A 12,815-nucleotide genomic window follows, 5' to 3' on the forward strand; every position below is an offset into this window, starting at 1 on the left:
TAAGATCGCATCTTTAAAGTAAAATTTTCATCACATACTGTCATCATTAACAAAGATCTCTTGCAATCAATTTATTTATTTTTTTTAAATAATAGGTACAAAAGTTTTAATGTAAACAGATTAAACACGCGACGAGAATATATTATACTATACTATTTAGTGAACGATTTGTCTGTAAACAAAGTAATAAGAGCCGAACATTTTCCCGTTACCGGTAGGCTATTTATTAAGATTTGATGCTGCAGGAATATACATTTTCCATTGGGTTGCATCAAATGAGACCCGAGCAGGTCGCGTGTTAGGGCTCGTAACAATTCTCCAGTTTTAATGTTATAGTCATGCATAGTATTAATATTGTGGAAAAAAAATGTGATAAATATTGAGTTGTTACGTTATAGACTCATGTCTATAGGTGGGAAGCATGGTCGAGAGGCTAAGTGCGCTTGAATTTGGCTTGGCTTGGCTACCTATGAATGCCCGACTTGGGCAGAGTTGTGTTTACTGAGCGCCTGAAGGCAGCACGGAAAAACCTTCTCCTAGATACCCCACCCCACTGGTCCACAACTGAAATTGGACCAAAGCGCTCTGAGGATGCTATAAGCATGAAAGTAGCGCAATATAAAAGCTACTTCAAAAAAAAAAGTTATAGTCATTTTTATCGATTAGTTAAAAAGTTTTAGCATTTTTAAAATCATGTACAGAAAACAAAAAGGAGGCCGTTGCCATGGCAACACACAAAATTTTCTAAGTTTTTTTTTTTTTTTTTCAGGTTGAGTTACTGAACCAACCAACCAGTTTTGATGAGTTTCTGATCAATATTAAAGAAAAATATTGGTGAACCTCTCCTTAAAGCTGTTTTCTTTGCTTGTGGTCTCTGCCTATGTTTGTGAAAGTTGGACACTGAAAAAAAAATTCAAGCCTTTGAGGGAAAATGCTACAGAAAAATGCTGGGTATTATATCAGATACCAAGAAAAAAAGACAAATGAGTTTTGTACTGTTACAAGTCAACATTCTAGCTGGCAAAAATAGAAGGCACACTTCAATACTGTGAAGAGACGAAATCTGAGCTGGTTTGATCATATTGTAAGACATGATGCACTGTCAAATAATCCTTCGAGATACAGTGTAGGGAGCACGAAGAAAGGGGTGGTCCAAAGAAAAGCTTGATGGACAATGTAAAGAATGGACTGGCCTCTCTCTTGATATCCTACTAAAAACAACCGCTGACTGGGAAAAATGAAGGGATTTGGTTACGCGAACTGTCACAGCATTCCTACGACGAAAGTCAAAGGACAAATAAGATGGGATGATGAGAACTTTGACAGAGACATTTCCAGAAACCCTTGTTAAAATGTATGACACTATCTTGAACAAAAGTCATGCTTTCAAGATGTACGATTTCAGAGCACCACCCCATTAAAGGTCGAAGGCACCGGACCATTATCGGCACAGATAAGGAGATAAGGTTGGACCAAGTTAAATTAAATTGAATAAAATACCGTTTTAGAGAGAACAAAATGTAATAATAAATGGCTCTAAATTAACACCAATAACAGTAAACTCAGGCGTACCTCAAGGAACAGTCTTAGGTCCACTACTATTTTTAATTTACATAAATGATTTACCAAATTGCATTAGTTCAGGAACAAAAGTCAGATTATTCGCAGACGATTGCATAATATATAGAACAATAAAAACAACACAAGATACAGAAATTTTACAAAGAGAATTAGATGAATTACAGAAATGGGAATCAAATTGGAGCCTGTCTTTCCACCCTGAAAAATGTCAGTTATTAAGAGTAACAAAAAAAACTAAAACAAATTAATTCCACTTATCTTATTCATGGTAAACCAGTAACACAGACTAAAAACGCAAAATACCTAGGTGTTATAATAAATGAAAAACTGTCATGGAATCCCCATATTGATGAAGCCTTTAAAAAAAATCAAACAAAGCATTAGGGTTTATTAAAAGAAATTTCTATAAATCAAATAAGAACATAAAACTAAAATGTTATTGAACCTTGGTTAAGGCCATTAATAGAATATATGCATACTCTGTTTGGGACCCCTCAACTCAAGAAAACATTAAGAAACTGGAACAGACACAAAAAGAGCAGTGAGATTCATAACAAACGAATATTCACATTTGACTAGAGTAACACCTTTAGTACAATCCTACAATCACTAAATTTAGAAAGCCCTCAGGACAGAAGACTCAAATGTAAAGTAGCAATTATACATAAAACACTGAACCATAATCTTTAAATACAAAAACAAAATTTAATAAAATGCTCAGAAAGACACAAAAATAAAGGCACATTCCTCATCCCATATGCTAGGACAAATTTGTACAAATACTCCTTCTTCCCTAGTGCTATTAGAGCATGGAATGGGTTGCCTGAGATAGCCAGGAAAACCAGTGACATGGCAGAATTTAAGTCATTGGTTAATATGCATGACTGAAGTAACGTCTATATTATATAAGATAAGGTAAGATGTTAACACTAGTCAGCTTTTTACCTCCAATACTGATGCCTCTTTTAAAGCCTTGTTGGCTATTGGTCATAACTTGTGTTTTTTCGGCATTTATTTACATGCCATACGCTGCGGAAGTCTTATATATATAGCCAGGAATTTATTTCGGGGGAGGGGGGTGCGGGGGTTCTCCCTCCCCCCCTTGCAAAATGTTATTGAACCTTCTTCCCTAGTGCTATTAGAGCATGGAATGGGTTGCCTGAGATAGCCAGGAAAACCAGTGACATGGCAGAATTTAAGTCATTGGTTAATATGCATGACTGAAGTAACGTCTATATTATATAAGATAAGGTAAGATGTTAACACTAGTCAGCTTTTTACCTCCAATACTGATGCCTCTTTTAAAGCCTTGTTGGCTATTGGTCATAACTTGTGTTTTTTCGGCATTTATTTACATGCCATACGCTGCGGAAGTCTTATATATATAGCCAGGAATTTATTTCGGGGGAGGGGGTGCGGGGGTTCTCCCTCCCCCCCTTGCAAAAAAAAATATATTTATATATTTATAAAACTCAAAACTGAGTCTAAACCCATTTAGCTACGATCATAACATATGAGTGCGTAATTTGTTTTTTCTTTTATTTTGAAGAGGTATTTTTTTTAGCTTCAAACCCTACTGAAGTGAATTTTGCTTGTGTAATTTGCTTTTTTTTATCTTGAAGAGAGGGGTTTATCGTAAATTTTGGAGGGGGTTTTAAGATCAAAATCTTCCTTAATTGTGCTCTTGGAATTTGGGGATTGTAGTTTGCATTTTTTTTTATAGAAGAGGGGGATTTAACTGCAAAAAAACCCTGGTATGTGATTTTTAACTCAAAACCCCATGGTAGGGGTTGTTTTAAACCCAGAACCCCCTAAATGTATGTATATGTGTGTGTCTGTGGTTGTAATTGTGCATTTTTCCCTTTTAAGCTTTAAATATATTCTTAAAGTTTTTTTTTATTTTGCTAATGTGTTAACCTCGACAAAATTTGCTGAGCATTTTGTTGAAGATTAAAACTATTTCCTTGCCGATACAATGTAACTTGCAATATTATCTTGGATTCGTACGATGTTTTCTATTTTTAGACAATGATTCATTCTTGAATGAATTTAAAATCACGAGTTATTACCCATACCATGTAGTGTAAATCTATTAATCACACTGAAGTGAACCAATAACAGCTAACAACTACTTAGGATTAGGCCGACCGACTGCTAATTCTTTGAAGATGTATAAAGCAAGGGTTACCAAAAGTCCGGAAATAATTTGAGAGCGGACATGTACGTCTTCCATTTTGATGTTGTGTCCTCCATCGGCATGTAAAAATGTCAGGCTTTTACTTCTTTGTTTACTAGTCTACATATGGCATATATTATCACACAATAAAATTCAATCCTTTATATCTTCTGGTGGGCCTATAAACAAACACAAACCCACTTATTAGATCTATAACTATAACTGATCTCGAAGCATGTTTTAAAATGTTTTACATGTTTCGGATGTTCCTTCAGAGTTGAAGATAGTTTACTTCCTAGTCCAAACCTCCCGCAGGACGACGGGGGATGGTAGCGGGCAGGATTTGAACCCTCGACCATCGATAAATCCGAACGACAGTCCAGCGCGCAAACCTCACGACCAGGCAGCTTACAGTATCTAAACTTATGTATGGAGTATAGTGTGATTGATGTTCACGCTTGTTTAAAATACGTAGCCGTCGTAGCTGCGCAGTCTGCAACATAAAATCATTTACAAAACAGAAAGATAATATAATTTATTGTTATTTTTTTTGTTGCGAATACCTTCTTATATTGATCTATCTACAATGGTGTCGGTATATATCTAAGTCCTAAATTAAAGATCTCTAGACAGATTTAATAATTTAATATTATAATTTGGTAAAATCTCTGGATACTAACCTATACAATTTCTCTTCACACATAGGCACTATTTGATGACGTCACTTAATTTTCCGCCATGACTAGTAGTAGTTCTTTTCATCGATCGAGTTAAAAGAAATTAACCAAAATGTCGGGCAACGTTGGTATGGAGCATCTTATTCCTATAGTGAATAAACTACAGGATGTGTTTGCTTCCCTCGGTGTACCACTTTCTCTGGATCTACCCCAAATAGCTGTAGTTGGAAGCCAAAGTGCTGGCAAAAGTAGTGTCCTCGAAAACTTCGTTGGCAGGTTTGTACAGTAAAGAGTAACTTGATTCTGGAGTAAAGGAGTAGTGACAGTAGTCTGTGATTAGAACTGGGCTGATGATTTAGTTAACTGATTGCTTTTTCTCGAATTCTGTATAGATTTTAAACCCTTCTTCACAATCTCTTAATAATTTACTAGGAATGTTATAATTTCTAGAACAACTTATGTTATTGTTCCGTTTGACAAAAATGAAAAATAATTTTTAGATTTTATCATAAATAATGTGTCAACAAAAGGGGCGTCACCAGCTTCAATTTCAACATTACTAATCTACTTAATCTAGCTATTGTGATAGATAGATCTATATTATATATCTAGACTAGATCTAGATCTACACTATAATATATTAGATTCTAGAATAGATTGTCATACTGAGTCATTGTAGATTTGTATAGACCTAGTTACACCTATTAATAGAAACTCTAGAACTAGAATCTAGAAGTTTATCTTATATATATATATATATTATATATTAATATATATAATATAATATGTGATACAGACGTGACTTCAATTTTAAAAAGATGATCTATCACAATCTCTACTAGTGACTCTAGATTTAGATATAGCTATTATAGACTAGGTACCAAAGCCAAAATTAAGCTTCAGAAGTTCAATTTTAAACTATTTCCAGAATCCAGATACTAGTAAGTCTAGATTCTAGATCTATAAAATATTTTTAAAAATATATTACATCTAGAATCTAGATATCTAATAAATTCTAATATAATCTATATTTAATAACTCAAATAACTGGCATATGGCGGAAAACAAATTGAGCTCTCAACATTCTACTTTTAGGACCATTTTTTTGACCAATTTCAAATTGGCTATTATTGATATATTATATATCAAATTTATTGCCCAAGAATAGAGGAATTTAAAAAAAATAAAATCAGAAGCAGCAGACAGTTATTTAACTTAAAAAATGAGGTCAAACACACTTACCCCTAATAATGAAAAATCCATCACTCACAGAAGATATGTCCAATTATCCATGAATTTCACAAATTCACAATATTATTAATAGAAAAATGTATCACAAAGTAAAGTATATTTATAGAACATTTAAAAAAAAATATATAAACATGTGTTTTAAGACATTTATGCCTATTAATTGAGCCCCCCCCCCCCCCCAGACCCCACCCCCTCGGTAAAAAAAAAGTTGCAAATTATACTTTATCATCATCCTGAATAACAAAACCATTATCAGTTTTGACATAATATGTATCTATTTTAATGCCCAAGAACAGAGGAATCCAAAAAAAGTAAATTCATTAACATCAGGCAAGTATTTAACATAAAAAAATGAGATCAAACACACTTACCCCTAATAGTGAAAAATCCACCATTCACAGAAGATATGTCCAATATTCCATGAATTTCACATATTCACAATATTATTAACATAAAACTGTGTCACAAAGTAAAGTATATTTATAGAAGTTTTGAAAAAACAAACAAACAACTTTAAAATGTATTTATAACTAATAAATAAGCCCCCTCTTTGGCCCACCCTACCATAAAAAGTCACTTTTTTTTTCTTATATTTATCTTCATTTTTTTACATCAATACAGTATAATATACTATTTATATCAGTATCAATTTTAGATTAAGGGTTTAGATGTATTTTAGACTAGAAAAGATCTAATATTAAATGAAATATTATCAAGATATAAATAGATCTAGTTCTTGATCATTTCTAGATCTAGGCATTCGAGGTTTGGACTCTAGACCTAATAATAGGCTTAAGCTAAAAGTGCATGATGTTTTCTGTTTACTATCTCAAATAATCTCAATTTTTTGTATCTGTTGTAAATGTTGATGAGAAAAGAAATAAAAACATTTATTTGGTTTATATGTGTTTGTTGTTATTTTTAACGATGTCTTTAAGTCATAAGTAGATCTATTCTTCTATAGTGATAGTCTATATCTATAGAGATTTAGAATTTACTATTAAGTCTTAGATCTAGAGTAGTCTAGATCTATAAATCACAAACATAACAAGTATTATTAGATCTAGTGTCTAGATAAACAAAAATGTAGTATCTGCGTTATTTTGGTAGCTCTAGTCTAGATCTACTAGTACTAGACCTAGATCTAAATCTACTGTCTAGATCTAGACAATGGAAGGGATACAGCACTCGATTTTTTACCGGTCAGCATTTTTTTTTTTTTAGATCTAATCTAGCAATACCATAATTAATTTTAATTTAAATATTTAGCTATATCTACAATCCAATCTTTTATCCCGATCTTGGTTTTCTTGGCGTTAGTAAAAAGAATTTACAAAGGAAAACAGTTAAACACTCGTAGTCGCCGTAGAAGTTTTTCTAGATCTAGCCTCTATTAGACAGTATATAATCACTAGATCTAGACTAGGGCTAGGTCTAATCTCTATTATTATAGATTATAGATCTAGGTATTCTATAATCTAGATCTAGTCTAGATTATAAAATATAGATCTAAGTTAAAATTAAGATATCGATCTCCATGCGGCATCACACTGTGTAGTGTTTAGCCTGTTTAGCACGCGTGCGTTATTGCAGATGTCCGGTTATTCGATAATCGGTTGTTCGAAAGCGACAACCTAGTATTAAAGTACAATAATTACCTTAATAGTTGATAATATTATAAAAAATATTGTCTTATGGATAGTTCGGACTGAGATCGCTTTTAGCGATGTTTCTTTCTTGAGGATTCAGAGCGAATGATTGAAAAAACAAGTTTTTAAAAAAGCGTAAGCCCTCCGATTTCGACGACACCACTTCCGATTGGTTTATAAAAGACGTAATAAAACATTATTTTTTATATTTTTTCCTCTTTTTTAAGTACGAAAATATTGCAATATGATTTCTAAAATAAAAATATGTGTTTCCTAATTAAAATTGGTAATATTTAAGTGTAAATAAATAAATATCGGCAAGCGTACATTCGCGACAGCCAATTTTCGTATTTGCATCGAGGCTATTTTTTTTTAAATCAAGGACAAATGAACCATTCAATTCACTTTTTTTTTCTTGAACATTTACAACAACCATTTTTTAATGATAAGTAGGCAATTTTTTTCATATAACTATAAAAATAATATGTTTCTTACCTTTTCAAAGGGGATCACATAAAACCATAAGTAAAACCTTTCTGTCGTGAATAGCGTACTTGGTGAATTTCACAAGTGCACAAAATCTTAATAAAAACGAATTTCCACAAAATGTTGCTTATGAAGCTAACACAAACATAGATCTATGTATCAGATCTAAAAAATACGCTACAGGTGGCCTAAATTAAGAGATAATGAATATTGACTTTCAAAAATGCATTTTCAGTGGGAAATCTGTTTTCCGCCATATTTATACTAGACTACTAGAGACTATGTGTATCTGTATTTTAAACTGATAATAGAATATAATATGCATCCTCCGTTTGGGACCCCTCAACTCAAGAAAACATTAAGAAACTGGAACAGACACAAAATAGAGCAGTGAGATTCATAACAAACGAATATTCACATTTGACTAGAGTAACACCTTTAGTAAAATCTCTAAATTTAGAAAGCCTTCAGGACAGAAGACTCAAAAGTAAAGTAGCAATTATACATAAAACACTGAACCATAATCTTCAAATACAAAAACAAAATTTAATAAAATACTCTGAAAGACACAAAGGTAAAGGCACATTCCTTGTCCCATATGCTAGGACAAATTTGTACAAATACTCCTTCTTCCCTAGTGCTATTAGAGCATGGAATGGGTTGCCTGAGCTAGCCAGGAAAACCAGTGACTTGGCAGAATTTAAGTCATTAGTTAATATGCATGACTAAATGTATGACGCATAGGACATAATCTTCTTTTTTGAAGTAATGTCTGTATTATATAAGATAAGAAGAAGATAACTGTATACATTATAAACAATAATTTAAATACAATTATGATCTACATCTAACTATATTGACTTAATATTATATATATATATGAGGTTGGTCTGAAACTATGAAACATGTAGTTTTGTCTTCAGATATTTTTTTTCTTTCCATAACCTCCTTTTAGCTGTAAGCACTTCTCCCAGCAATGTTTTCACCCCACAAATCTTTTAAATAGTATTTAGATCTAGTGTCTTTCTCCATAAAATAGTTGTTAACAAAGGCGATGTCTTCATCATTAAATCTCTGTCCTTGTAAGCTTTTCAGTATAATAGGAAAGCATGGGGTTATAGCATATTTATATATTATGTGTGTGTTCTTGTCCAATATTTTTATATTTTTATGTAAAGGATATGGATATAGAAATACATATGGATGTAGAAATACAGTTTAAAAGAAAATGTTTTATAAATGCATACAAAAATTACAGTGAGCACTATTAAATTAGTCTCTGTAACTATACAATTAAAAAACTTCTGTATAGTAAATAGTATGATAACTTGGTTCCTAACACTGTATAATTAATGTTCCTGTCATCACCACCTGTTGTTTTTCTGGTGAATAAAGCTTTGGATAAAATAAGGGAAAAGGTGGAGAAAGGGCATCTGTTCAGAGAATTCCAAAGATGAGCTATTAGATATATCCTATTTTGGATCAGGGTTAAGGCACCTGTGTGAAAAGTGAAATTAGATATATGTCTGTTTTGAGACCTTTAGCTTTATTTATAATACAAGATTTTAAGTAGAAAACTGTATTACAAATTTCTTTATTGTTATTTATGTACATTATAAGAAAAATGGTGGGACAAAAGATCTATCAGTCTAGTCTTATTTTCAGCAATGTCATTATTAAAGCATATTAAGTTCATTGTATGTAAGAACCATTATATTTTTTTAAAAATTCTTAAGAAACACACACTTTTTACCAACCCCTCCCCAACTCACATATTATATGCAAGTGATAACAGGAAAAAAAATTGAGTCAAAGTGTTTCTAATAATAGAGTCTTACTAAATTAATTACTTAATTATTTAATTTTAAAATAACAGTTATAAATTTATGAGTCATTTTTTTAAATAGACCAAAAAATAAAAACAAGAGTGAGAGTTGTTTGTTTTTTTTGTTCCTTGCAAAAGAAAAAATAGTTTTAAAAAAAAACAACTTTGATGTTGTTAATGCATGTTTTGATTCATAATGTCATTTTTAGATTTTTCTGAATAACTAAATTATTAAGGAACACTTTGGTTCTACAACTAATAAACCATTTAAATTGTCATTTATTACAATTATAACATGATAGATATATTTTTTTTTTAGGGACTTCTTGCCTAGAGGCTCAGGAATAGTTACCAGACGACCTTTAGTACTACAACTTATTTACAGCAAAATAGGTAAATATACTTTTAATTAAGAGCCATAAAAAAATTAAATTTGTGTGAAACAAAAATCTTTCAGATCATAAGCTTTAAATTCACACTAAGGCTGCATACAGTCTACAAGGTTTTGACCGGATGGCGAAAAAAAAATGAGATGGGTGTCATAGCTGTGACATGGTTTTCACATTGAACAGTATTCAGCAATGTCCAATGTGTATAAACCACTGTTTTGTAATATGAATCATAAACCAATTACTGCTATTAGATGTGATAAGTTAATTTTACAACTAAAACCAACTAGCGTAAAAGCATGTCTTAAGTCAAATATGCCACTGATTCCAAGGACCTGGACAGAGAATGTCAAGCTAGAGGTTAGATACATCTGTTTAAATGCATCAAAAGGCATTTAGCTATCACAATGCAATGTGAAAGCTCCCATAGCCTACTTTACTTTTTTTTTTCCCCCCTGTCTAGTCAAAATCTTGTAGGGTGCAAGCAGTTTAAACAGGTCTTGAGAAAGTTTTCTGAATAATTTACACCCCATGCATGTTTTAGCTTTTTGAATATTTTACACTAAGAATATGTTAAGATTACTATTTGAATATTTGGTATATTGAATATTTGGTATATTACTCAACAGAGTGGGCTGAATTTATTCATGCCAAAGGAAAAAAATTTACAGACTTTGCTTTAGTCCGTAAAGAGATTGAAGATGAAACAGATAGAGCTACTGGCAGCAACAAAGGAATCTCCAATCTACCTATTAATTTACGAGTATATTCTCCAAATGGTAATTAGATATCTAATATAAAGAATGTTAATTACATTTTTGTTGTTATAGTGTTTATGATGTATTGTCTATGTAATGTTTTTAATTTAAAAAAAAAAGGATATTTGTATTTAATGCACACATTTTGTAAAGTAAATGAAATGGGTAGTTAGTATTTGTGTGGTTCTATCTCCAATATGAAATTTGCTTTTGAAAATCAGGTTGAATTTTTTTCATCATTCTCTTGATGCCTTAACAGCTAATATTAATCATCTGAAAGTGCTTTTGAAAATGATAAATCTGTATTCATACTGTTCAATTCATTGTTATTGTCTCTGAATGCAATTGAAATATGAGATTGTGTGCACCATAATGTGTGAGTAGTACTGACCCACTGAAACACAATATTATCTTCTTTATATTTTGTTACAGTTCTTAACTTAACATTGATTGATTTACCTGGTATGACAAAAGTACCAGTTGGAGACCAACCACCAGATATAGAACAGCAGATCAGGAATATGATTATGGAGTTTATCTCTAAGGAGTCTTGTCTGATCTTGGCTGTGTCACCTGCCAACACTGACTTGGCCAATTCTGATGCTCTGAAAATTGCTAAAGAAGTGGATCCTCAAGGTTTATTTTCATAGTTTTATTTAAAATTATCTTTTGCCAGAAATAACAGACAAGCTATATCAATACTTAGCATTATATGGAGATGTTTATGTATTATTCACCTGTTAATGGCCAGACCAGCACAACCACTAATAATCTTGACTTCCAAGAAAGATTAGGTACACATTAGGACTAGAACAACCTAAAATTATGTTAAAAAAATATTGTGTTGGTTACTCTTTCATATTTTCTAATATATTGAATAGGTTTTACAATGACTCTTCCAGAAAAATATAAATTCCATTAATGTTATTATGACAATTTAAAGAATATAATGTTTAATATAGATCATATGTGTCCTACCCTTTTATTCATTCATTTTCTTATTATTTTTTTTTAAACCTGATCAAATAAATAGTCTTTCTGGTTATCTGATTTTAGATTTTTTTTTGTATTAATAATAATTACAATTTAAAAAATCCTGTAGATTAGTGTTACATCTTCTTATCTTCATCATTCCACATCTATTTTTCATAAAAGTATATGTCAAGATCAAGAAATGCATCAATTGATTTCTCCTCATCTTTATTCGTATTGCACTGGTTGAGTCAGTTGTGAAAGTGTTTGTAGAACTGTGTGTGCACTTTCTTTGCATTATTGACATTCTAAAGATAGTTATAATTCTTAGTCTTCCAAAATGATCAAATAAAAGAAATTGTGGAATATTTGCTTAATTTTAGGTTTGAGAACGATTGGTGTGATCACTAAACTAGATTTGATGGATGAAGGCACAGACGCTAGGGAAGTGCTAGAAAATAAGCTGCTGCCACTAAGAAGAGGTAAGTTTGTTTTAGAGCTGTGTTAAAAGTGACCATACATTTTTTCTGTGCTTCGCTAAAGATATTACTAGCCCATTTCTCTGTCTTTATTTAGAACTTATTTTCAGAATATTTGATTATATACAAATAAAAATTTGTTTATACACACATAAAATATCTAGGATTGGGTATTAATTTAACATTTATCTTACATCTAATGTACAGTAAATAAGTAAAAGCATGTTTTTAGGATAAATTGAATGTAAATTTTAGACCAAATATTATCAACCAAAAAAAAATAGTCATGAAATAATGTTAAATTTTAGTTGGTACGACTTCTACTTCTCTAGTCACTGAATTATTTTAGAAACAGTTTTATTTTTCCATTCAGATTGTAAAGAGAGGGTGATTAGCATTGATTGTTATATCTACTTTGTACAGGTTACATAGGTGTAGTTAATAGAAGTCAAAAAGACATCGATGGTAAAAAAGATATTAGAGCTGCTCTGGCAGCTGAAAGAAAATTTTTCTTGTCACATCCTTCCTACCGGTGAGTCTCTTTAGTCATTGTACGCTGAATTACGTTCTTT

General features: G+C 31.5%; 2 protein-coding genes across 6 annotated transcripts in view; one reads left to right on the top strand and one right to left on the bottom strand.

Annotated features, from left to right (window-relative positions):
• The window catches only part of LOC106060173 (kynurenine formamidase-like), a 28,069-nt gene extending 23,509 nt beyond the window's left edge, over nucleotides 1–4,560 (bottom strand). For both annotated transcript variants that reach the window (XR_008779884.1, XM_056042065.1), the window contains exon 1: nucleotides 4,438–4,560. Coding sequence is in view for 1 of the 2 variants with exons in the window: in XM_056042065.1 (XP_055898040.1) it covers nucleotides 4,438–4,460 (23 nt within the window). In the remaining variant the exon portion in view is untranslated. The remainder of the gene's footprint in view (nucleotides 1–4,437) is intronic.
• LOC106060190 (dynamin-1-like) overlaps nucleotides 4,547–12,815 on the top strand; it is a 29,248-nt gene continuing 20,979 nt past the window's right edge. For all 4 annotated transcript variants that reach the window (XM_056042061.1, XM_013217989.2, XM_056042064.1 and 1 more), the window contains exons 1-6: nucleotides 4,547–4,710; nucleotides 9,965–10,038; nucleotides 10,664–10,813; nucleotides 11,225–11,428; nucleotides 12,148–12,246; nucleotides 12,667–12,775. In XM_056042061.1, the coding sequence (XP_055898036.1) occupies nucleotides 4,547–4,710; nucleotides 9,965–10,038; nucleotides 10,664–10,813; nucleotides 11,225–11,428; nucleotides 12,148–12,246; nucleotides 12,667–12,775 (800 nt within the window). The remainder of the gene's footprint in view (nucleotides 4,711–9,964; nucleotides 10,039–10,663; nucleotides 10,814–11,224; nucleotides 11,429–12,147; nucleotides 12,247–12,666; nucleotides 12,776–12,815) is intronic.

The sequence above is a fragment of the Biomphalaria glabrata genome, chromosome 9, assembly GCF_947242115.1.
Source record: "Biomphalaria glabrata chromosome 9, xgBioGlab47.1, whole genome shotgun sequence".
In the NCBI taxonomy this organism is placed as follows: Eukaryota; Metazoa; Mollusca; class Gastropoda; family Planorbidae; genus Biomphalaria; species Biomphalaria glabrata.